Here is a 25,791-nt window from a genome sequence, read left to right as displayed (position 1 = left end):
CTAGCTGGATGACTGTGTCCAGCCTGGGACACCACACAGTGAGAACTTGAAATTACAGCAGATGCCCAGGACAGGGAAGAACTCAAAGTCCTATTTAAAAGGAGAGGCTGAAGAGTTCCTTAAACCACAGAAGGAAAGAGTGAAAGCAGAAAGAGACGACAGTGTTTTCATGTATTTGATTGCTTGTCAGAGGGAAAGGAGAGAACAGAGGCGCTCTGCTGTTCCAGGAAGCAGAACAAGAACAAGTCAGAGTTTTAAGGGGTCCAGCATCCGGAGGCTATTTTGTGGCAGTCTGGGTGAGAGATGATAGCAATCACCGAGAGAAGAGAGAGATCTGAGACATTTTGGAGAATAACCTGCCAGGACTTGGTGAGGAACTAGCTAGGGAAGGAAAGGATGAAGGAGACAATGGCGTTAAGGATTTGGGGCTGGTCATTCAGAATAACTTCTAAGTTTCTTCCCAACTCTCAGATACTGAGATTCTATAAAAGTTCAAACTATGACAGGTGTCTCTGGGATGAGGGCATGAAATTATCCCTGGAAAGAACCTTTGAGTGAAGGCTGCCAAGATATGTGGACTGGCCTGGCCTCAGTGGAGGTGAGACGGGTAGGTGCACCCTTCAGCCGATCAGGATGCTACTCTTACCTTCCCTCTTCAGCCTAAACTGATGCTACTCTTACCTTCCCTCTTCAGCCTAAACTGTCTCCACTAGATAAACTACTCAAAGGCAGCCAGTCTCCCACTTACTAAGCAATACATCCCTAAAAGCCAGCGTACAAAGCACCTAGCGTGTGTGTGTGTGTGTGTGTGTGTGTGTGTGTGTGCGCGCGCGCGCGCGTGCGCACACGCACAGGGGTGCAATGCACCTGGTACATGGGACCACAGGGCTAGGCAGAGCTGCGTAAGACTCCAGGAAAGAACCTGACCTCCATCAGTTTAACAGTCGCTCAAGCCACAACCTGGAATTGACTCAAACATGTTTATTGAGCTAAATCAGCAAGGCACAAAAGAGGCTAGGAAAGACATTCCCAAAATACAGAAAAACTAATGGGCTCCTTCCATTCAACACAGGCAGTGCCCCTCTCCAATACTGAGGCGAAGCTCCCACCCCTCCAAACAGCAGAAAATAGGCACTCTGCTCAAACAGAGGGACAGAGCCATGGTGCACCAGGAAGGACAGGGGGCTTATGACTGCTCTATCCTAGCAGCATCAGAGAAAGTTCAGTCAGAGAAAGGTCAGGTTAGAAAGGCACAGCCCACCTCTCCTTCCCCTGGGGAAGGGGAAGGGGAAGTGATGATTCCTTTTGCTCCGTTTCCCATTGGCCTTTTCCAAGTGGTCATGTCGTAGAGGTGCGGAGTGGAGATGGGGAGTGGAGATGGGGAGGGACATAGGGTCATGTCAGAAATCCTACAATGAGAAAGATGAAAGTAAGATACAGAGACCTAACAACAGACCAAAGAGCAAAGAGATGACTGCAAGGTCCTCCAGAGGACAACTCTCATTCTCTTCCCGTACCACCCCTCCCCCAGCATACCCCTAAAGCCCCAAGGCAGCTGAGACAGCAGGCCAGGGGCTGTGGCCTTTCTTTCCACCTACTTGACAGGCACATGTGCTACCTGCCAGCGTCTCCCAAGGATGCACAACTCCTCTTAACCTGCCTTCCACAGTCTGTTTTGGGGACGCTCACCTCAGTGTTCAGCTCTGTAAAATCTAAGAGGTCCAGCCCGTGCTCACTGGGGGAAGACTGCTAGAGAGAATGGGATCAAAAATCAGAAAGGTCCCTCCCCACTCCCATCACCTGCAAACAACAACAAAAGGTCCCTTTCCAGTCTCGTGACAAGCTTGAAGGCTGGGGTAGGTCCCTGAAGCAGCCAGGAAGGGAAGAGGAGCAAAGTCAGAGTGGGCAGCAGCGTCAGAGTCATCAGAGAAGTGCTTCTTCTCCTGGCCTGCCAACTGAGACCCTTAAATTTGTTCAGCTTTGGAATGAGAGAATGGGGTTTTTCCTGAGGGGACTTTAGGAAAGACTAATAGAGGCCTTGCTGTCTAGTCTCTGGGTTGAACATGTTATCTGGTTTTCCCTTTGAGCACAAGACCTCCACTCCCCTCTTCTACTGTGTCCTTTCTCCACCTTCAAAGAGAAGAGAAGGGAGCAGAACAGCAGCAGACACACAATCCTTTTCTGTTTATAAGGCGCCTTCACTTCGTATTTTGTGTAAAAGGTCCATTTTAAAGATGAGGGGATTGAGAGGGGTTAAGGAGCTAACTTGATAAAGTGGTAAAACGGGAAGACTTTTAGGTCTCCTCACTCGAATTGCATGCTTCTCCTACTGAACTGGCAGCATATCCTCCTGAGGAAGCAGGCAGGCAAGGGTAGAAAATGGAGTGACTGGAGGAAGAGGGACTGGGGCAGCCCTCTAAGGAGAGAGGAAGGAAGGTCGGCTGTGCCCGTGTGCATGTGTTATGAAGAGACTTGCTGAACGGGCTGCAAGGCTGGAGACTGGGTGACCTTCCATCTCTGTCTAGCTCTAGGACTCCCTTTAATTCTTAGTAGATTAAGAGGCAAAATACCTATAAGGGGATTGAGAGTGTGGGAGTGCTATTCCAGTCCAATGGTATTTAAAATTTTTCCCCCCTATTTCCTTAAAGTCCAAGCAAAGTCAACAGCAACTTACAAACCCTTCCTCCTTTACTCTATGATTCTTTCAAAACATCTTGGGCAGCTTCCAAGGACAAGGCATCATCAGGACAGAGGAGAATCACAATAGTTTCTCTTCCTCACATCTGCTTCCAGTTCTAGAGGGAGAAGGGACTGTTGGATCCACTCACCTTGCCTGTACCTTGCCACTCTTCACTTGAGTCATTCTGAATTTCTAATTCTTCTTCATCCTCTTCCATCAGGCTGAGCCTGGAAACAGTGGCAAAGAGTAGAGGTTTTCAAGGACCCCTGAGAGTTTCTCAGAGGCATCCCAGGGGAACAGGGTGGGCAGTAAGCAGACCAGGGCTCCAGAGTCCCACTCCAGCTTCAATCAAAGCAGCTCTACTTATATCTGTTTTACATACTAGGGTTCCATGTTACACTGGAAGGAAGTGTTCTGTGGTTAAAACAAGTCCACAAAGCACCAGCATAGAAGCAATGAGAAGGAAAGAATCCCCTCACAATGGGTGACATCTGAAGTGAAGACAGAAGATGATGAGAAAAGCTCACCGGGTCAGCCGGCTGCCCAGACCAGGACCCAAAGAGTTGAGTGGAGTCTGGAAATGCTGTGGACTCGAGGACCTTAACCTCTGGGCACCTAAAAGGGGCTGGCTGTTGGGAATGAAGGTGGATCAGTGACAAGGGTTAAAAACAAAGGTAAAAAGAGGAGGTAAAGTGGCCAGCATGAAAGCCAGTAAAAAGCTCAGAGTGGAGGGAAAAAGAGAAAATGTAAAGCTAAAGAAAGGGGAAAGGACCGGAGAAGAACCCGAGAATGAGGGGGTGCTGTGGGAGGGAACAACGCAACAGAAATGACGAGACACCAAACTGGGACATCACAGCCGGGCTCTCCTGGGGCCGCACCCTTGGGTAAATGCCAATTCTGAGCCGCCGCCTTCTTCCATCTCTTCCAATCCCCCCAGGGGCTGCCTACTTTTCACAGCCGTTGAGGTGAGGGTGGGTGTGGGTGGGATACTGTTCAGCTGTAGGCTTTCCTCCTGTGATGCAGAGATGTCCTCTCTGTGCCGCCTGGAGGGGCCTGCAAAGCAGCAGAGGCACATGTTAACTGTAAACCAGGTACCACCACAGACACTTTTAGTTTTTCAAGACCTGCTCAGAATTTGGTAAGGAAAAGTTATAAAAGAAGGGAATGGAAAATCTAGATGGTCTCATTATGACACGACTAAAAACGAGTACAGCCCTATGTACTATAAAAAGTAGGGTTTACAGAATTGTACCAAGGACTTGTCCAAGAAAAGCTCATTACACAGCTTAGAAAACAAGAAGGAAAGAGACATACATTCCACAGATAAACAGTAACATACAAACACGAATGTGAGAGAGGGTTGGAGTCCCTAAGATTGAGAGGTCTCAGTTAATCAATGAAGACATCTGAAATCCTATTCATTCAAGATTTCTGTAGTGAGAAAAAGCTTAGAATGGCCTGAAATGAGGGAGGAAACATGAGGGTTAAGGAGAAACAGAAAAACGGGAGACTGGATTTTTTAGAAGCCAGAAAAAATGAGATAACAGCAATGTCAGCACAGTTCTAATATGAAGGGTAAATGGAAGACCTGGGGCTCAAAATATTAAGGACTCTCTCCTGCAGAGCTCTAGGGAGGCAGAGGAGGAGAAAAAAACCCAAAATGTCTTAGAAAACCTAGGTAATGCTATTTTTAAAACATAAGTCAAATCCATATTAGAATTTGTCAACTGTAAACGTTCACACCCCCATTATCCTCCCTCCCCACAGCCTTGTTTGTACACTGAAACCGGCAACCGGAGAGTGAGCTGCTTCTGGTTTAAGCAGAGGGCTATCGAAACAGGGAAGAGCCACATCCGTGAGCTGTGTTCCCAGAGAATAAACCTTGGGCCCCCACGTGACTCCTAATCTCTCCAACCTATTATCACTGGTGTAATGTCCACAGATTTAGCCCTGGGACCTCTCCCTATCTCCATCTTCACTGGCTTCCTTAGCCATTCAGGTTCATGACTTTAAGTACCAACTCCCACATCTATCTCAAGTCTGCCTGCCCCCCTCCTCCAAATTCCTGTCTGTCCAACATCTCCACCTGTAGTAACATGGCTCATACTAAAGCCCTGGTTTCATTTCTCACTCACAGCCTTCCCCATCTCAGGTGCTATCAACTCCATCCTTCCAGTTATTAGGCCAAAATCCTTGGAGTCATCCTCAACTCCTTTCTTTCTTACATCTTACATTCTTTCTTATTATGAGGTCCTATTAGTGATATCTTGGAAGTATGTCCAGAATCTGGCCACTTCTCACCATATCCGCTGCTCCCCTGGCTCACACACTCTCATCTCCTGTCTGGGCCCCCACAGCAGCCTCCTCACCAGCTCCTTGGCTTCAACCCCTGCCTCTCCTTCGGTCGGTTCTCAACACAGCAGCCAGAAGGAACCCCTTAAAATTTAAGGCAAATCCTGTCAATCCTGTGCTCAAATCCTCCAATGTTTACCCATCTCACTGTCAGTAAAAGCTGGAGTCTTTATTCTGGCTCTTATGCTCTGGACTCCTACGACCTCTTTGGTCTCATATCCTACACAGTCTCCATTCAGCAATACCGGCCTTCTCTGCTGTTCCTTGAATGTGCCAGAGACATTCCCACCATGGCCTCTGGACTGGCTGCACCCTCTAGTCTGCTATTCTGATATACACAAGGCACCCCCTCTTTCACTTCCTTCAGTTTTCTCCCCTGCATTCATGTTCTCTCCAAGGCCTTCCCCAATCACTCTTTGTAAGACTGCAATCCCCACCTCATCAGTATTTCCCCATCCCCAGTTCACTGCAGTATTCTCAGCACAACTGAGCACAAGGTGCTCAGTTAAGTGTCTGCTGAATGAACAATGGAACCGATCTTTTCAGTTTTCTCCTACCTTTACAAACTCTGTTTTAGGCAAACCAATCTATACATCTATGTGCTTTGGCAAAATCTTACCTTTCTATGTTCTTCTTGTGCTCTTCTGCTAGCCCATGATACTCACTCCTCTGTTCAACTTATATAAATCTTACCCATTTTTCAAGATCCGGCTTAAATCCCATCTTCTTGATACAGCCTTCACAGATCAACTAAACTTAAAATGATACCTTCCTTCCCTGAATTCTATAGCATTCCTCTGTCAAATCCCTGGGAATTTATTACTTAGTGGTGACTTCATAACTCAGATTTTCTATAAATGTATTTGCTTTCTTTTCTATTAGATGGTAAGCTGCTTGAGAATCCTTCATGGCCTCTAAAACACCTAACACAGTATCTCGCATATAGTATGTCCTTAGGTGGTATACAAAAGACATTAAAAGGAATTCATACCCTACCTCACAACACACACAAAAATTAACTCAAAATGGATCACAGGGCTTCCCTGGGCGCAGTGGTTGAGAGTCCACCTGCCGATGCAGGGGACACGGGTTCGTGCCCCGGTCTGGGAAGATCCCACATGCCGCAGAGCGGCTAGGCCCATGTGCCATGGCTGCTGAGCCTGCGCGTCCGGAGCCTGTGCTCCACAACGGGAGAGGCCACAACAGTGAAAGGCCCGCGTACCGCAAAAAAAAAAAATGGGTCACAGACCTAAATGTATTAGCTGTAACTAGAAAACTCTTAGAAGAAAACACAGGAATAAATCTTTGTGACTTTAGGCAATAGCTTCTTAAGACATCAAAAGCACAAGCAACAAAAAAAATAGATAAGTTGAATTTCACCAAAATTAAGAACTTCTGTATTTTCAAAGGACACCATCAAGAAAATTAAGACAACCCACAGAATGGAAGAAAATTTTTCTGTACCATACATCTGATAAGAGACTTTTGTCTAGAATATGTAAAGAAGTCAACAAGAAAAGGACAACCCAATTTTTAAATGAGCAAAGGATTTGAACAGACATTTCTCTGAAGAAGATATACAAATAGCCAATAAGCATGTGAAAAGATGCTCAACAGCATTAGTCCTTAGAGAAATGCAAATTTAAACTACAATGAATGAGATACCAATCCACAGCCACTAGGAGATGGATAAAATAAAAAAGACAATAACAAGTGTTTGCATGAATGTAGAGAAACTGGGGCCCTTGTACATTGCTGTTGGGATTGTAAAATGATGTAGGCACTTTGGAAAACAATTTGGTAGTTCCTCATAAAGTTACACATAGAGTTACCATATGATCCAGCAATTTCAGTTCTTAGGTATATCTCAAGAGAAGTGAAAACCTACATCCACACAAAAACCTACACATGAATGTTCACAGCACCATTATGCCTAACAGAAAGTGGAAACAACCTAAATGTCAATTAACTGATGAATGGATAAATAAAATATGGCATATCCACTCAATGGAATGTTATTTGGTCATGAAAAGTTATGAGGTACTGATAAATGCTAAGCATGGATGAACCTTGAAAACATGATGCTTAGTAAAAGACACACAAGGCCACATACCATATGATTCCATTTATACAAAATGTCTAAGAATAGGCAAACCCAGAGACAGGAAGTAGATTAGTTATGCTGCCTAGGCTGGGGGAATGGCGAATGACTACTAACATTTTAAAATGTACCCTAGGGCTTCCCTGGTGGCGCAGTGGTTTAGAGTCCGCCTGCTGACGCAGGGGACATGGGTTCGTGGCCCGGTCCGGGAAGATCCCACATGCCGCGGAGCGGCTGGGCCCGTGAGCCATGGCCACTGAGCCTGCGCATCCGGAGCCTGTGCTCCGCAATGGGAGAGGCCACAACAGTGAGAGGCCTGCATACCACAAAAAAAAATTTTTTTAATAAAAATAAAATGTACCCTAAAAAGCACAAACATACACCTCAAACTTGTGATTTCTAGGATATTACCACTTAAGATGAGACTATATTTTTAAAAAAAAAGAAAATCAGTTTAAAGAAAACAACAGGTAAATTATAAGACAGGTAGTGATCTGAAGATTAAAAAATCACGAAGGTTATATAAAAATCTTTAAAAATTGGAAAATAACAAGATGTCACAGAGAGGCATCCTAAATGTACAGATTTCTGAGTTCAATCTCTGGTTTTATGATTAGTTTCTATTTAATTTTTCACAGAAGTTCGCTGTTTTTAGTTGGCTAGATAAACCTTGAAGAAAATGAGTACCCTTAATGATAGTAGGTGATTAATGAAATAATTATTTGACCAGACACAAGAGTTTGAAGGAGGCAAAAGCCAATATGCTGCGTATCTAGGTAGTGGCGATCAAGGAAGTAGCACTGAGCACCCTGATACCTGCATTCACAGCACTTTACCTTCAATGCGCCTCTTCTTGGAGCGGGGGTAGCCCTGAGGATTGGCCTCTGCTGTACTCTCTACAGGGCTGAGGGACTGGCAGTAGGTGGTGACTGGACCCCAGGGACGGCCAGGTGCCTGGGAGACACGTTGCAGACACTTTTCCAGGTAGGACAGTCTAAGAAAGGGGTGGGATGGAGAGGCTGAAGTGGTCACAGGCCCTCGCCACACCCTTCTTCTCTAACTCCCATCTTTATCCACCCACGCCCTAACTTACAGCAGCTGCTTGTCCTGATGGAAGAGTCGGGGGGAGAACTCTGAAAGGAGCTCCAGGAATGCCAGATTTGGGGGCTGACTGGAGGAGCCAGCTGGAGGAAGCTCAGACAAGGAGAACCTGATGCCTTCCCTTGGTTGAGCAAAATCATTTTAGGAAGAGAGTCCCTTCCCACTTCCCTCCCAGGGCTGAGGCATCCTGTCCAAGTGCTTCTTCCCCTGGACCCAGCCTGTCTCCAAAGGATACCCGCTCACCAACTCTACTGCGACTCCTCGACATGCTTACCCTCCCCCTCTGAGACCTCACTCCCAGCCCTCCCTGTACCCAGCCTCTGGCTCAGCCCTCTTAGGAAGATTCAAGTACCTTGCTTTCCAACCAATACTTCCTTACTTGTGTAGCATGACCACAAGGTCACGGTTCTGTAGCTGCTGGGGTCCAAAGCTCAAGGCAAACCTCCTGGCCAGGTCCCTCATCTCGATGAAGGCTGGAAGCTCATTCAGGCCCTGGGGCCCCTGTTCCTGCAGCAGTTCTGTGTATAACTGTGTCCAGGAGACATGGCACATTTGGGAAAGGGAGGAACAAGATAGAAACAAGGAAGTATAGCATTCCCTTCTCTGCCCAGAAATCCGAAAGGGCTTGGGACACCATCTGCTATTTTTACTCTTTCTTTCCTCCTAGGACACTGACCCTATTCCTGACCCCCTTGCAACAGAGAGAGGCTTCACCCTGCTCTGTAAAAATAAAAATGTCTGTAGTAACTGAAGGGGTTGAGAGAGAACAGACTAGAAAAAGAATTAGGAATTCCCTATCACTTTATTGTTGGTGCTCCCATGTCCTAACTGACGTGGAGTTTCTATGGGGTTGGGGTGGAAACAGCCCACAGTTAAAAAAAATACTTTTTATGGCTCCGTTAACTGTGAAGGTGACTGTCATGTGGAATAAAAGCCAAAGTAAATCAGAAACTTCCTGCTCTGAAGGATCTCATGTTCTAGACGGCTGTGGGTGGGCTGCAAGGAGGGCACGTCAGGTCTGAGGCACTGTAGGCAGAAGGGCATACCTGCTTGAGGCTCAGCAGCAGGATTCGGGAACAGTGACTTCGGTCAATCTGCCTTGCTCTAGTTAACGTTTCCTTGATAATGTCACCATAGTCATTGTAGAACTGAGGGAAAAGAAGTGGAGAAGATACTGTTTGACCACAGGAAAAAACTATTTTGTTTTGTTTTGTTTCTTCACAGCCCTAACCGTATCTCTTTCCGAAACAGCCTTAGGTAGGGAAATGTGAACCTAAGCATAAAACAACTCATACTAGACCATACTTCTAACCAACAGGTACAAAGCCCCAAAGAAATCAGTTTAGGCAAATAAGGGAAGAAACTCTGCCCTGAGCCCATTTCTTGGAGAAGAAGGATATTAAGCCTGCCAGAGCCCAGTGTCATCCAGCACCGAAGCCTTTGCTATTTGTCTCTCCGCACTAGAACAGAAGCTCCAGGAAGAAGGAACCGTTGACTGTTTTGTTCACTGAGGTGTCCTTAGTGCCTGGGATAGTACATACTCAATAAAGAGAAATCAACACAATGCTGGATTGAGGAAATGAGGTATATATCTAGGTATCTTGTGAGGACTGATCCCTCTTCCATTCTTATTTCCCTTTCTTACATTACCCCATTCCATAGACTAGATTCACACACAAAAAAAAATCTGGACAAGAAGAATAAGATACTTTCCCTCCAATGAATTTCTTCCTCCTAACAGTTTTTTCTCCACTAACTATTTACTACTAAAGTCTCTTTTCTTTGTCCTTTTATTCTAAACTATTGGCCTTCCCCCCTGCTTCTCCTTTTAAGCCTGATACCATCATCTCTCCAACCCTCCTTTCTGTAGTGCTACAGAGTCTGCAGCCATGGCCATGCTCAGCTTGGCGCCCTGCTGTACCTTGTTGTAGTGTTTGAAAACATCCGAGGCTGCGTCCATCTCCAGCACCCCATAAAGCAACAGCTTGCAGAACCCAGCCAGGAGGCGGCGCCGCTGGTGCAGCTGCTCTATCTGTAAATGATCCTCCTGGGAATGACCTGGTTCACATCAAGTGCAGAATGGGAAACATCAGAATCACAGATTCAGACCTCCTGCCCTATATGCCTGAGCCCCAGGTATACAGCCCCTGTACCACTGCCCAGTCCTCCAGGCTGGATGAAGACGTGGTCCATGAGGAAGCTGGCCAGCTCAGACTGGAGAGTGGCTTCAGGAATAAAGACAAGGGGCCTAAGGAACTCTCGTCCCCCGACAATCATCTGAGGGCCGAAGATGAGCAGCAGATCACTTAACAATACAAAAGCCTGTCAGGGAAAAAAAGAACGCTTAAAAAGGACAGAATATTGACCAAGACAGAAATTACATTGCCAATTTCCCCTCAGAACGGGGTTTCCTCAGACCACAGGGTCGGGGTCGGGGGGATGACTCACATCCTGACATACGCTCACTTGAGAAAACGCTCACCTGCTCCTGAATCTCAGGATCCACATCTGAGAGGCAGTTCTGGCAGAGTTCACAGAAGGCCACCATCCTGCCCTTCAAATTCAACAGCTGCTTCTGTGGAGACAATGGCTTCAGCAGGGAGAAATGAAGGAAGACACGGACTCCTCCATTCCCGTTCCCCCTACTCAGACCCATATTCACCTGGGAAGCATCTGATCCAGATACGTGGGTTAGTGTCCAGAGAATGGAAAAATAGACAAGAGTCAAGGCTGGTAAGATCACCTGTAACAACCAAATGTGACAAAATGAGGGTCAGGAGTAAGGGGCAGGTGGGGAGAGAGAGACAGACAGGCAGATACACACAAAGGAGGGAAAAAAGAAAAAAGCAGACAGAAGAGAGAAAATGAGATTAGGAGAGACCCAATTCCTTTTCCGGTAGAAAAAAACTGATTCTGGAAGTCTTCAGAGGATTCTATCCTGAGTAGGAATGCCACCTCTCCCTAATTTATTTAAAGTCTCCTAGACCCCCTCAATATTATCCTTGACTCCCCAGAAACCAGAGAGAATAGCTGTTTTCAGGTGCTGGAAAGTACAGTCACCTTCCAAGATTGGGATGGAAGGAACGACACACATGATCAAGATCTCTCTCTCTCTCATCTGCTCCACAGCCCCGGGACTCGAACTGCATATGTGGTGGCCACCTAGGACACGGCCCTTAAAACTCCTCTCCTGCCTCCAACTCGTCTACTTGCCTGGTGAGGAACCTCTCCTGTGTCCACAGCCTTCCGGAGGAGTCGGTAGCAGGGCTCATAGAGCTCCCAGCGAGTTAGGTCATGGGCACTTTGGGGGGCGGGGAGAGAAAAACGTTACACTGGAAGAGAATGAGAGGAATCAACCCCACAGACAGTGGTAGAAACAGAAGAAGGAGCAGGAGGGGAGCTGCTCACTTGTAGAAGGCAGAGAGGCGCTTCAGGGTGGCTGCCAGACTGTACACCTCATCCTCATCTAGGAAGGAAGACTGAGGAAGAAAGAAGGTCCACAGTGGGATTTCCCCAAGAACTCACAGATCCACACCCCCATCTTGGGGCCTCTCCCACACAAGTCTGCGGTGTCCCATCACGCAGCCCCACTTCCAACCTGCAGCAGCTCTTCAAGCTCCTGCTGGAAGCGGTCAGTCAGCAGATCCACAAGTTGGCTGCGGGCAAAGTCCACCCGGCTGAAGAACGTGAACTCCGGATTACAGAGCAGATAGAGGGCATGAGCACCAGCCTCAAGCACCGCTGGTTCTGCGTGCTTCACCACCACCTCCTGGAGCTGCTGCAGGAGCAGCTCCAGGTGCTGAGAGAGAAAACGGTGTGAGAAGACCGTGCTGTGGGGGGGGGGGGGGGGGGCAGGGAGGACAACTCCTCCGGGAGGGTCTAGAGGTGGGGAGGAAAGAAACAGGGTCGAAAGCTTTAAACTTCAAGGATAAGATGCCTCAGAAAGGGAGGGCTTATTGGTTTTTCTAGAATCCAGGTTCTTGAGAAAAACTGGATACTGGCAGTAGAACCTTTGGCCCTAGGATGAAAGTAGCAAAGTATAGGGAATGTGTCCTCCTCTCTCCTCACTTTCTCCAAGCGCCTGGTGCAGTAGATGTTGAGGTCAAAGTAGTTGAGAAGCTGCAGCAGGGGAGCAACCTTCTCTGCATCAGCTGAGAACTGTGGTGATTGAGAGGGAAGCCTACTTATTACCTGCTATACTGCTAATCTGGAGGCCAGTTCCTTCCACCCGCTCATTCCCAGAGGCTGAGCAGTGGGGACCCTCTACCTTGGCCAGGAGCTGGGGAAGCAGGGGGATGAGGTGCTCAGTCAGCTTCACCTTGTCGTCGGCTTGGATCTTACGTTCTTTGGGTGTTAAGCCCTGGAATTACAATCATTTGGGGGTGGGGGTAAAAGTGTGTGTACATGTATTCCTCTGCCCAACAATTTTATCTTCCCAGGAAGGAAAACTCAGCAGCTCCCTTCAATTTCTTTCTCTGGAAATGGAATTCTTTGAGGGGCAGAGGAAGGAGCACCTGAACCTAAGACTTGAGAATTAGGACAGACAATACCTGCCTGGATTTAATATTGCTAAGCAACCTACCCTGCCCCTCTTGCCATACCTTCCTCCCCGTGACCCGCCCCACAGGCGGGTGACCCTCGGAAGCTTGCCGGACACTGGACACAAGGATTTCTGTCAGTGTGCTCTCCTGTACGTCGCCCAGGTCTGAGGTGGCAGGAGGATGGAAAACAGAATCACAGGGTGGCCACCCTCCATCTCCAAGGACCCCACCGCCCCACCGCCCATGACACCTATGTCTTTCACAAGTCAGGAGAGAAATCTCTCCTGGTTTCCTACTAGGAGATGAGAGGTCCCCTCCCCTGGCTACCAGGTGGCACACACTCTGGTCCTTCTCCAGCAGCAGGCTTGTCAGACTCTCCCAGTCCTTCAGCTGAGGCCCCGCACAGTCCCACAGGCTGTCTACTAAGTATGCAGCGTGGTAATGGAGCTGTGGAAGAAGACAGATGTTAAGTTACTGACGCCACATGTTAAAACTCTAGAAATTGGCTACTAATGAACCATTTCTCTCCTTCCTGCAGTGCCAGCTCCCATCCTTCTCTACCTGAAGGTCTTACGCCTGAGAGCCCAACAGCTCCTTTTCATACGTCACCTCACTCTCCACAAAAAAGGACAGCAGAAGGTGGAAGAAAGTCCTCTGGGAGCGTGGACTTCGGCGTCTCTCTCTCTCACCCACCGTTCTTGTCTCACACTCAGGGCAGAAAAGCCTGGTAGAGGGGACACAGGGAAAGGGCATAGCACGGAAGGAAGTAAGCAGTGCAACAGTTACCATGGAAGGAAGAAACAGTTCAAGGAGAGGATTAAAGAAAAAAGAGGCACAGAGCTAAGGAAAGCCCCAAGGTGTTGAGAAGGGAAGGAGACACCAAGGGAGACTTTATAGGTATGGGGAGCCCTTAGAAAGAGCACCAGCTGATGATGGAGAGAAAACAACAGATGATGGTGTTAAAGGAACAAACGAAAAGAGGCCCACTCACTTCCAGTACAGAAACTCCCCCACAGCAGAGGCCAGGGCTCTGTTAGAGGCATACACAACAGGGTAGATGCTCTCACAGTCTGCCTCTGTCAGCATCCCTTCCATGTTCCTGCCAGGAGAAACGCAGAACAAGCAGGTGGATATGGATGTCGTCCTCTAGCCTCTAACTAAGGCTAGAAACAAAAAGGGAAAACCAACAAGGATTAACTCACAAAGAACTTCCAAATGGAAGAGTGGAAAACAGAGGGATATGAAGAGTTAGAGAAGATAGGAAATTTGCCCCCTGAAGATCCTGCAACTCGGGAGTGACCTCTGTCTTTCAACCTGTATATAAACAAGAGTCAACCTATGATCCGCGGAGGGATAGGACTCTGGAAGGGCCTGTCTGATGCTGAAAGGTAAGTCTGAGATGCTTGCCTCTCCACTTCCCAGGACTCACTTAAGAATAAGTGTTAGTAACCTGACGGCCTCCACTGCCACGTCATACTCTCGGTCCATGACCATGGAAACCAACCGGTCCTGTAAAAAGGAGAACATTGCTCAATAGCTCATTATATCCATCCCAAAACACCGCTTTCTTAGAATCTGAGGGATTCCTAAAGACAGGGTGTAGAAGCAGACACTGGGATATCTATGGATATATAAAAGTAATAGACATGGATAAATGAGGTGGGGAAATGGGAACCACAGACAGAGCCAAGCACAGGAGCACTGTCCCGATTTTACCTTAAAGCGGCTGGTAAAGAGCTCCAGGCGTGCAGTCCAGTCTCGGTTGCCATACAGCCCTTTTAGAGCCTTCAAGCACTTCAGACGGACTTCTCGATGCTACCGAGGAGAAGGGAAATGTGGCTGACTCCTCCTCTACTCACCCTCACTGGGCCTCCATACCTCCCTCTCAGATTACTCATTCTGGGCCCGGGTGTCCTCTGTATCGAGGACTCTGAGATGTCTCAGAGACGATGAACAGCTGTCTTCTCACTTAAAATCCAACAGGATCACAGCAGAATTTAGCAATCATGATTAAAAGGATCTTTTGGCTACCACCCTAGCACTTGCATTACCACCCTGTCAACTTTCTCGCCTTTCCATAGGGAAAGTCTTTCTCCACTCGACTGTGGTTTTGAGGCATTTAATCTCCTAGATATATCTTTCTCTCTCCTAACTTATCCTACCCTCCCAAATACTAGGGGAATTTCGAGGTTCAGTGTCTTGATGAGTTGATCACTGACCACTAGTGAAACACCTAAGTGGCAGTACCAGGAAAAGCTGAAGCATCCTAGGGCAGGGAAGAGGACTGACTCAACTCTCACCTTATCATGCAGGGTCCAGCCAATATATTTTAAATAGCTGTCAGTGAGGAAAGAGGTACTGTAGCTTTGTATCCAAGACCCAATCTCCTCAATGCAGATAGCACGGATCTCAGGAAGGACATCCCTAGGCACAGAGAGAAACTGACCCTTATTACTTTCTCTCCAAACTCACTTTCCATCCCAGCAGATATCTCTGTCACAGGAGAATCTATTTTCTTGCCTAAACACCAGGTACTAGGCCTTTCATTTCCTCCTCCCAATGTGAATATTTTAAAAAGTGAACACTTTCTTTCTGTAACCAACCTATAAAATAGTTGAACTTATCCTCCATGCCCCTTTTAAAAACCGATTTTGGAATTTAATTTAGCTGTTGCCCAAACTGCGTGTGTGTGTGTGCGTGTGCGTGTGTGTGTGTGTCTAATTGTGGTACAGTTGATATACAATATAAGTTTCAGGTACAACATAGTGATTCACAGCTTTTAAAGGTTATATTCATAGTTACTATAAAATATAAGCTATATTCCCTGTGTTGTACAATATATCCACCTGTCTGTTTTGCTTCCACTTCAAGAAAAGATTACATCAGCTAAAGGGTTCTGGAAAGGCAGAGGTTGAAATCTAGGTAAGAGTGAGACACAAATACTGAGGAAGAAGTTCTTTACCCAGTATAAAACTCCCCTGCCGGGCTTCCCTGGTGGCGCAGTGGTTGAGAGTCCGCCTGCCGATGCAGGGGACATGGGTTCGTGCCCCGGTCTGGGAAGATCCCACATGCCGCGGAGCGGCTGGGCCCGTGAGCCATGGCTGCTGAGCCTGCGCGAACGGAGCCTGTGCTCCGCAAAGGGAGAGGCCACAACAGTGAGAGGCCCGCGTACCAAAAAAACCAAAAAAACAGAAAAAAAACTCCCCTGCCTTTAGCACAGTGTAAGGCACAGCGAAGTGGGCTAGGAAGAGGCTTGCCGAGCTGTACACCCTCAGAAAGGTCCTGCCTTTTGGCTCTCTGCTCTTGTCCTCTCAAGGCTCAAGCCCCAGAAAGATGGGGCAGGGGAGGTCTCAGGCAAAGCTGGAGCAGAAGAATACTCAGCAATGCCTTACCCTCTTATCGTCTCTCCCAGAAGAATTTACACGATCCTTTGTAGGCGGGGATAAACTAAACCTAATTTGGAACATTTGTTGCCCCAGCTGCACTAGCTGTGGGACTAACCAGATAACTCAGGGTTAGGAGGAGACCTTGTCACTTCTACAGACTCCATAACTGAGGACCAGCCACTTCAATGAGAGGAGCCCAGTAACTCACCTGTACCGATGTACAAAGACACCCCTGAAGAGGGCATTCATCATTCCCTCAATCTCCTCTTGATGCTCTCTGAGCTGGAGGACAGGGAGTAACAGGTCAATCTCTCATGTCCCCCAATAATATAAGGCCACAAAAATATAAGAAAAGCATGACATCCACCTACTTCCTATTAATAGGAGGACACAGTCTGAACCTCTGGTATCCTTTGTTCCCTTTTAAACCTTCTAATTTTTTTTTTAAATTTTCAGGACATTTGGCTTTACTTCCCACACGTTCATAATACTTCTATCTCCCCAAATCATTTTTCCCCCACATGAGAAATATACATCTATAGTAAGGTATGAAAGTTACAGGCCTCTAACTTTCTATCTCTTTCTATGGATTAGATAACTTGGAAAAGAGTATCACCTACTCATCCACTTGTGACAGTGGACAGGCCGGTGAAATCAGGCAGTCAATAGATACATCTAAAATACAAAGTTGATGAGAAGGGTGGAGTTTGCAAACAAAAGTAATTAAACTAATCAGTCAAAAGCAGCGAAAAAGAAAATGTAGCCAATAAGTTATCAGAATAGAAAAAGGTTAAACCTTCTAATTCTGGAAGAAGCCGTATAGTCAACTAATGCCTCAGAGATTTGTGTTTGGAAAAAATAATATCCCTTCTGTGTCTCATTATTTTGACTATCTTTGGCTATTCAGAGGCCCTAGCTGGTAGTTATACATGTTTTTGACTAACAACAATGGGGAAAAAAATTTTAATAAATGCAGTTTGACAAAAGAAGCGCAACAAAAAAAGAGAAGGAAGAGATTGTATCAGTGGTTCTCAACTGGTGGCTCTCAGGGGACATTCAGCAATGTCTGTAGACATTTTTGGTTGTCATAACCTGGGAAGGTACTACTGCCATCTAGTGGATAGAGGACAGAGATGCTGCTAAACATCCTGTAATGCCAGGACAGCTCCCTAAATGTCATTGTTGAGAAACCCTAGATTAGACGAATAACAGATAACAAGCAGAATTACAAGGGAACATTCTTTAAGACAACTGCCCCAACTCTTCAATAAATCAATATATTGGGGGAAAATGCGGGGGGGGGGGGGGAGCAGAGGTTCTGTATAAAAGAGACTTAAGAAACACAACAACCCAATGTAATGCATAGTTCTTAATTAAATCCTGGTTGGAATTAACCAGATATAAAAGGTATTTGGGGGACAAGTGGAATATTTTAAATATGAATTGGGATTAAAAATATTAGGGAATCACTGTTAATATTTTTGGATATGAAAATGGTATTAGGATTATGTAGTAACATGTTTTTGAAATGACATACTTAAGTCTTTAGGTTGAAATACCAATATGCCCATAATTTAATACAAAATAGTAAAAAAAAAAAATAGATGAAGCAAATACAGTGAAATATTAGTTAAAACTAAATTTAAATCTAGTTAAATTTAGATTTAAATTAAATAATCTAGTTAAATCTAGATTTGTATGTGGTGTTCATTCTACCAGTGTTATCTATTTTTCTGAACGTTTGAAAATTTTCATACTTAAAGGAAAAGGAGAGAGGGAGGGAAGGAGGAAAAGTGTGTCATCAGTACCAAATTCTATGTAAATCGAAAAGGGATACTGAAAAAAGGTCATTGGCTATAGGGATTAAGAAGTCACTGGTTTGGGCTTCCCTGGTGGCGCACTGGTTGAGAGTCCGCCTGCCGATGCAGGGGACACAGGTTCGTGCCTCGGTCTGGGAAGATCCCAAATGCCACGGAGTGGCTGGGCCCGTAAGCCATGGCCGTTGAGCCTGCGTGTCCAGAGCCTGTGCTCCGCAACGGGAGAGGCCACAACAGTGAGAGGCCCCCATACCGCAAAAAAAAAAAAAGTCACTGGTTTGTTGAAAATAACTTGAAAGAAAAAAAATGGGGATAGAAGCTAGGTAGTGAAAGGATTCAGTTGGATATTAAGGAAGTAAGGAAATACTAAAAGGAAGGATAGAAATGGAGTAGCTCATAGAGGAGAATGAAAGAAGATTCAAGGGCTTATATACATTTATAAGTGGAGAGAGGAAAACAGTGGTGAGGGAGAGATTAAAGACAGAAAGCAAAACGATAACTGATGAAGCAAGAGGCCAGAGAAGTCCAAATAATAGGAGTCACCCTAGTGTATATAATTTAAGATTTGACACAGACCCAGTACACATACGATTTAAGACATACTGACAGTGAAAATAGCAAAAGAGAATCAGGAAAGTATAGATCTTTCTCTAATGATTTAGCATGGAAGATATGTTTGGTGAGGGCTGGAAAACAGTCAACTGGCATAGTTACACATGATGAGTCCTGCCAACCTCATGGTGGGGGAGGTCTCAGATACTTAGGGGGAATGAGGGGAAAGTCAGTGTTAGTCTCACGATAGACACAGCTGTTTGAAGGTTTAATCAGTGTAAAAGATTTTGTTGGGGTTTATGTCCTCCAGTGGTCTTCTTCAAGTTTAACAGGCAACAAAGCAAGTACCTACTATGTGCCCAGCTAGGCAATTTATTCATCTCATTTAACCTTCACAAAAAGAATTATTCCCTTTTTAAAGGAAAGGAAACTGAAGCTTAGAGATTACATAAGGCCATGGAGCTAGTAGCTAACTGGAACAGAATTTAAACGCAGGAGAGATTGAAAGGCCTGTGTCCTATCCATTTCTTGAACACTTGGCCTCCCGCATCAGTGGTTGGCCTTCAGTACTCCTGTGGTAACCTGCATACTGCACACTTGACAAGAAAGTCAATGCTTAACCCCCTGCACAAGATGCAGGCACAACATTTAAACACCTGTGATAATGAATGCAGACAATGGAAACTGAGCAAAAGTGGAATCATAGAGAACTCTAAAATTTACTCTAAACTAGAAATGCTCTATTGAGCCCACATCCCAGAAACAAAGTGAGCATGCAATAACCTCTGACCGGAGGAGTCTATTAAACTATTGCCAGACTCCATCATTCACGATCTCAAAGCTTGCCTGGGGGACTGTGCCTTAGCAGAGAGAAGCTTGGGGACTGATAAGGTGGGCTGCAGCAGCTGTGATGGAAGCCAGCAGAGGAGGGAAGAGGCAGGGAACACTTCTCACCTCTTTGCGTTTCTCCAACAGGCTCTCCAGTCGCTCAGGTGCTCTCTGTCCTGGCCCCTTGTTTCGTTCAGTCTCGTACTGACGTTGATTGTTGTCCTTGTGCAGACTCAGTTGGAAGGCAACTCTTACCAAGGAGGTCATCAGCTTCATGGCTTTGAGTCAGTAAAAATAAGATAACGAGATCATTAATTAAGTCAGAGAGAGGGAGGGTAGGTTCAAAAAAGAAGGAAAAAAAGGGCAGTGAAAAAGAAAAGCTAGAGCAGGGTGACCCTAAAATCCTAAGACTCACTGTTCTGGAGTGGATTTTTTCTCTCCCTAACTCTTTTGGGCTTCCTTTAATGCTTAGCATATTCCCAGTGGTGAGCTATAAGAAACACGTTAAGGCTGGAAACTATCACTGTAATCCACTCCTTTTTACAATTCCACTAATGAGAAACTGGATGGAGGTTTGGGATAAAAGAAGCATGACACTGAAGTAAAGAGCTAGAATGCAGGTAGGAAAGAAGATCCAGGACTGGAGAACAGAGGAAAGTTCTACCAACCCCCAAGAGAACACTGACAGAATAAAAGTGACTGCTTACCAGCCAGGGTGCTAGTGTGACGGAAGGCACGGACTTGGGAGTCTGAGAGGCCAGTGAGCAGAGAGATGAGGTTGTCCATAGGGAAGCCATCATAGAGGAGGCTATACTGGCACCGATAGACCAACGTCCTCACAAATTCACAGAAGCTGCCCTGGAACTTCTTCCAGGATGGGCCTGGAGCTATCAGAGGATAGTCTCCTGAGTCCTATAAAAGAGGTTATGAAAAGGATGGAAAAGTTATTACCAGGTCTATGAAGTCACAGGGACTGGATGTCAAAACCCAATAGTATAGTAAAAATGTATCTCTTATACCTCATTTTCAACTCTACAGGCCTATTCAGATAACGTGTATAGGTCCCTTTTGCTCCCAAGAGATTAAACTCCTCTTTCTAAAAGCTATCCTATTTCCCAGAATCAGAAAGAGGAGGATAATGGGCCTTGTATTTTGCAAAAAGAGTGGCAAGAGGATCCTGGACTGTCTTCCTCCACCTCATTAAACTGTTCTGTTAGGTGCTGGATGATCTCCGAGTTGGACATCTTCTTGAACATCTCAGGGGTCACAGTGCCTGAGAAATGGAGGAGATGAGGTACTTAGAAGGCAAATAACAGTACACCATGACCATTTAACATACACATTTGAAGATGAGCTAGGAAATATACTGAAAAGAGCTTAGGTGGGGAATCAGAAGACCTGAATCCTAGTCATAAATCTGCTGCCATCTGAGTACCTGCTATAAGGCAACCTCTCTAGAAAACCCAAGGGAATCAAACAGTGGAAAACTATGGTTAAAAAAATATTCCAAACAATCAAAAAACAAAGAAAACTATGCCAGATTCTTATAATACAATCTGCAGACGTATAAGACTAAAGTTAGGTCATGGCCTCTGGGGACCTGGGGCCCCACAGCTTCAGTGGAGAAATATGCGATGAAGTGGCTGAGAAATAAGGAATAAGAAAATAAAAGATTATTTCATTTAGAGAAAGGAAGAGTAAAAGTCTGATGGTCCATTTCCAAATTTGTAAACATCATACCATCACAATAGCATGATTATTTATTTTTCTCCAAAGTGTCTTGTCTCCAAACCAACACATTTCCCTACTGGATCTCTTCCCTACTTACCAATCAACAATGTAGTCGGCACTAGTTAAATAAGTGAAATTTTTCTTACGCTTTTCCCTCTCCATTTATTTAGGAAATGCCTAATCCTACACATCTAAAAGGAGGAAAAGTTTTACAATATAGGAGCAAAGGCTGGGGATTAGAAAAGGGTAGGAGTTTCCTCACCTTTACATCCACATGATCGGATGAAAAAGTTAATGAGCTCCAGGAATCCTGCATCCTGGTCTTGCTTGTAGCTATCCAGCCACTCATCTACCAAAGACTAGGAAAACAATGTGGATGATTTCTATTTCTGGCAACATGACAGACTAGAAATTCTGTATAAGCTTTCTAACTGAAGCATCTAAACTTCTGATTAAAATATTAAAACATCTTTTAAAATGTATTGCTAAACCAGAATAAAAGGTAAAATTCCATAAAAGCCAAAAATGAAGTGAAGGTAGCAGTTCTGAGAGATAAGCAAGCTGACTTTTGCTCTGAGGGGTCTCTTAACTACAGACAGTTAGGAAACTAACTTTCTGTCCAGATGGCTGCATGGAATGTAGAGCATAGGAGATAGAGCCTAAGGGGCTTCCAAAAACAGTAGTCCAAAAGGAGGCTCCTGCAAAGAGTCACACCCTCATGAAAGCAAGAATGAGAAATAAACCTATAGGTAAGATGGGGACAGCAAGAAAACTAGCTTGTTATGACCTTAGTGTGGGGTAGAGGGAAAAACAAATTGTCCCTTGAGAATTCAAAACCATAAGCCAGTTCCCATATCTGGATTTGCAGTCAAGATCCACATTACCTCTACAGTCAAAATAACCTCAATCAGATAATTTAATTAAAAGTGACTCTGGGGGCTTCCCTGGTGGCGCAGTGGTTGAGAATCCGCCTGCCAATGCAGGGGACACGGGTTCGTGCCCCAGCCCGGGAAGATCTCACGTACTGCAGAGAGGCTGGGCCCGTGAGCCATGGCTGCTGAGCCTGCACGTCCGGAGCCTGTGCTCCGCAACGGGAGAGGCCACAGCAGTGAGAGGCCCGCGTATCGCAAAAAAAAAAAAAAAAAAAAGTGACTCTAGAGCATCCTCACTCAACCACCAAAAGCAAACGTAGGTTTCCTCTCTTAACAACCCATCTTCAACCCGGGCCCCAAAGAATTCCAACACACAGAAACCAGTAACAAAAACAGAAAAACTCCGTATGTTTGAAAATTTTTAGTTTTTCTAAAAACTAGAAAAATCCACACTATACATCAGTAAGGGTCAATCTCAAACAACTGAAATAATTTAAGTCATAGAAAACTAATGAACGACTCATTCACTTAAATTAAGGAAAACACATTCATTGGTGAGAAAATTATAATGAGAGACAAGGGAATGGTTAACAGAAAATTCATTCTAGTAGTTATCTCTGGGTGGTGAGGGAACTGGGGGAGTAAGGTGGAGGGAGGATACACAAGGGTCTCTACAGCACCATTAAGGTTTCATTTCTTGAGCTGGGGCTAGAGGCCTGGGTGATCACTGAAAAAAAATTTTTAAGCACATATATGCCTTTCATGTTTTTAGATGGTAATTACAATAAAATTATTGAAAAAGAAATGTAAGAAGAGAAAAAAGATATGTGGGGAGGGAAAAAAATTAGGTATAACTGTCGAAGTGGAGCTAAAAAGTGACAAGGGTGAACAAGTTGCCACCCAAATCCAAGCTTCTTCTCTACATTATCCAATGCCTTTCCTTGTCTCCTCCATCAATCAATCAAGGCAAAATCTATTCTGTTCTGTGATACTATTAGGAAAGGAACATTCCCTCTCATGTAAGATTCCCCTTACAACAATCCCTCCAAGGATTCACTCTGTGGTCTTATCTGCCTTTCCTGATACAGGTTATGTTCACTAAAATGTCTACATTAAATCAAGTTTGTAAGCACTTGTACTTATCTTTCCACCCAGCGAGGGGTAAGATGGTATCAAGAAACAGAGATGAGACACTCTGTTTTACCTGCATGTCACTTTTGGCAGCTTTCACAGCATCAAAGAGATCACTGGATGGTGGCTCTGACTCTTTCTGACCATGAGCACGTACCATTTGGGACCCCTTCTTTGGACGTTTTGCCACCTAGTCAGCATAAAGAGATCACGAATATCTTTAAAAAGTGAAAGTGACATTAACGCTCGGTCTCATCACACAGGTAGGCTTAAGCTGCCAATTCCACAGCAGAGTTTGAGTTACTGACTCAGATTAGAAATAACTGATTTTTATATTGTAAACGTTATTATTTCTAGCCTCTTGTCCTTTTAAAAGTCCCTAAGCCCCATTCCTGTTCCTCTATACCCTAATACCCTCTTCTCTTATTCTTTGCTCTTCAAAATCTGCCTTCTTCCTACTTCTGTCCCTTAACACTTTTTAAGCCTTGTCTTTTCATCAAGCATATCAGCTGACCTCTTCTAGGTTTTCTTTTGCTGCTTCCCAGACCAGGTTCAAAAACAGAACAAAACTGACTCACTGGGGTTGTTTTGAGTGGTCGTTTTGCTGCTCTCTTCTTTACATTTCGTCTCAAGTTGTCTTCGAAGTCACTGCCTTCACCAGCTGACAAAGATTCACTATCCCTGTGAGGGAGTGTGGTTCTGCTTAGATACAACACCCTAGTCCCTATATATAAAAGGGTAAATGAATTATAGTTTCTTTTTGTCTCTAACTTTACATCCCTCTCCATGAGAAAAATATATTCAGATTTTAAGAAGAGATGAGCTTACTGTTGCCAGGAAGTAGGGACAATGTCTTAAGGGAAAACTTTCACTTGAATAAAGCATTGGAGATGAAGAACTGAGGTAGGTAAAGGACAACCCTTTCTTAATATCCTCTCTGAATAAGAAAATCAAAAGATATTCACATTTAAAAAAAGATATTCACATAAGCAGTGAGGGGATCACTGCTGAGTAGAGAAAAATGGCTCAGTAAGTCATGTATTACTAATACACAAACCAGAGATTAATACGTGCCTGGTGTTAAATTTTACCTCTTGAAAACAAATTCACGTCTTGTTGATTAGGGTTAAATTTACAAAATAGATATAACCTGGTGCCAAACAGCTGCACTGACAAATAGAAATGATTCAGAAGAGACCAATTAAAATTACCATGGGATACTCTTATAACTGAAGTATAACCTTTAAAAATTGTGAATCATTATGTGGTACACCTGAAACTTATACAATATTGTATATCAACTATACCGCAATAAAAAAAATTACCAGGGGATAAATCAGACCTTGATTAATTTTTTCCTGGAAAGATTTTTTTAAAACCCAAGACATACTCATACAATCTTCCAGAATAAGCTCATAAATGCCAACAGCTAAGGACCTCTTTATAAAACCCCAAACAAAAGAACTACAGGACACCAACTAAAAAGTATACACTAGTTTTCAGGCACCAAATAAAGAACTCTTTTCCCTTTCCCCCATCTGTGGGCCCCCACCGGAGGCTGTCCGTGAACACACAAAAGTGTTCAAGAAAGGTTCAGACAAGTTGGATGATGGATTCAGAACAGGATGGATTATTCTTGACGCCTCCAACACGTAGGGCAGCTGAAACCCAGCCTGTTCTGAACCAGTATAGCATCTCCTGGCTTTTCATAGTCACACACGTGTTGCCACTTTACCCGTCTGTTAAATGAAAATGGGAAAAGCTGCGGACAACGCAACCAACCCCACTCACCCCTCCGATGTCTGGTCCGAGTCCCTGTCATCGCAGGGCACAGCGACAGACGAACTAGAAGACGCAGACATGCTCCTCGGCCCAGTCCCCACAGCTCTGCGCAGCGGGGAGGACCCACTGCTCGGGGAGGAGGAGCTATGGGACTGGGAGGACGACGACCGCAGGGTGGCCATGGTGGTCCACCTGCGGGAGAGAGAGAGAAGGGGTAAGGCTTCCTGTCCCACCACGTCTCCATCCGCAGCCCTGACGACCCCCCTTGTTTCCAAGGGAACTGCTTTGGAACTCGGGGAGTGGGGGACCCACAAAAAAATAAGACGGAGCACACACTGTAGATAAACTACAGGTCAAATTAAAAAAGAAGAACAGCACAGCTTCTATGGTTTCTCCTGGGATAAACCATAATAGAAAAGAATATTTTAAAAAACGTATGTGTGTATATAACTAAGTCACTCTGCTGTACAGCAGCGACTAGCACAACACTGTAAATCTTCTATTACTTCAACTGAGAGAAAAAAAAAAAAAAAAAAAAGAAGAGACAGTGGGCTTCCCTGGTGGCGCAGTGGTTGAGAGTCCGCCTGCCGATGCAGGGGACGCGGGTTCGTGCCCCGGTCCGGGAGGATCCCACATGCCGCGGAGCAGCTGGGCCCCTGAGCCATGGCCGCTGGGCCTGCGCGTCCGGAGCCTGTGCTCCGCAGCGGGAGGGGCCACAGCAGTGAGAGGCCCGCGTACCGCTAAATAAATAAAAAAAAAAAAGACGGAGACAGTCCCGACCTGAGGCATCAGGGCGTTAAAGACACCACGGCCCCAACGCCGACCTCCGGTTTGGGGTCACTCCCCAAGCACCGAGGAAGGCACACACCAGGGCAGCTTAAAACACACCCCTCTCCCCAGGATTCGGAGTTAACGGC

At 45.4% G+C, this 25,791-nt stretch overlaps 1 protein-coding gene across 1 annotated transcript; it reads right to left on the bottom strand.

Annotated features, from left to right (window-relative positions):
- On the bottom strand, nt 1-25,056 carry STAG3 (STAG3 cohesin complex component; the record flags this gene model as incomplete). The annotated part of the gene is made up of 32 exons (XM_082856833.1): nt 1-90; nt 1,690-1,749; nt 2,829-2,907; nt 3,208-3,309; nt 3,559-3,733; nt 7,970-8,127; nt 8,227-8,355; nt 8,614-8,762; nt 9,281-9,382; nt 10,156-10,292; nt 10,388-10,556; nt 10,717-10,809; nt 10,897-10,977; nt 11,448-11,535; nt 11,643-11,713; nt 11,833-12,033; nt 12,303-12,392; nt 12,502-12,594; nt 12,836-13,222; nt 13,385-13,499; nt 13,767-13,874; nt 14,205-14,284; nt 14,492-14,590; nt 15,076-15,199; nt 16,370-16,443; nt 19,485-19,636; nt 20,066-20,270; nt 20,555-20,631; nt 21,352-21,448; nt 23,166-23,282; nt 23,671-23,773; nt 24,884-25,056. The coding sequence occupies 32 exons, from the start codon at nt 25,054-25,056 to the stop codon at nt 1-3; spliced, it is 3,978 nt and encodes a 1,325-aa protein (XP_082712959.1).
- Nucleotides 25,057-25,791: the final 735 nt, after the last annotated feature.

Source organism: Leucopleurus acutus (genome assembly GCF_964270905.1).
Source record: "Leucopleurus acutus genome assembly, chromosome: 16".
NCBI lineage: Eukaryota > Metazoa > Chordata > Mammalia > Artiodactyla > Delphinidae > Leucopleurus > Leucopleurus acutus.
This window is presented reverse-complemented; position numbering and strand designations above follow the sequence as displayed.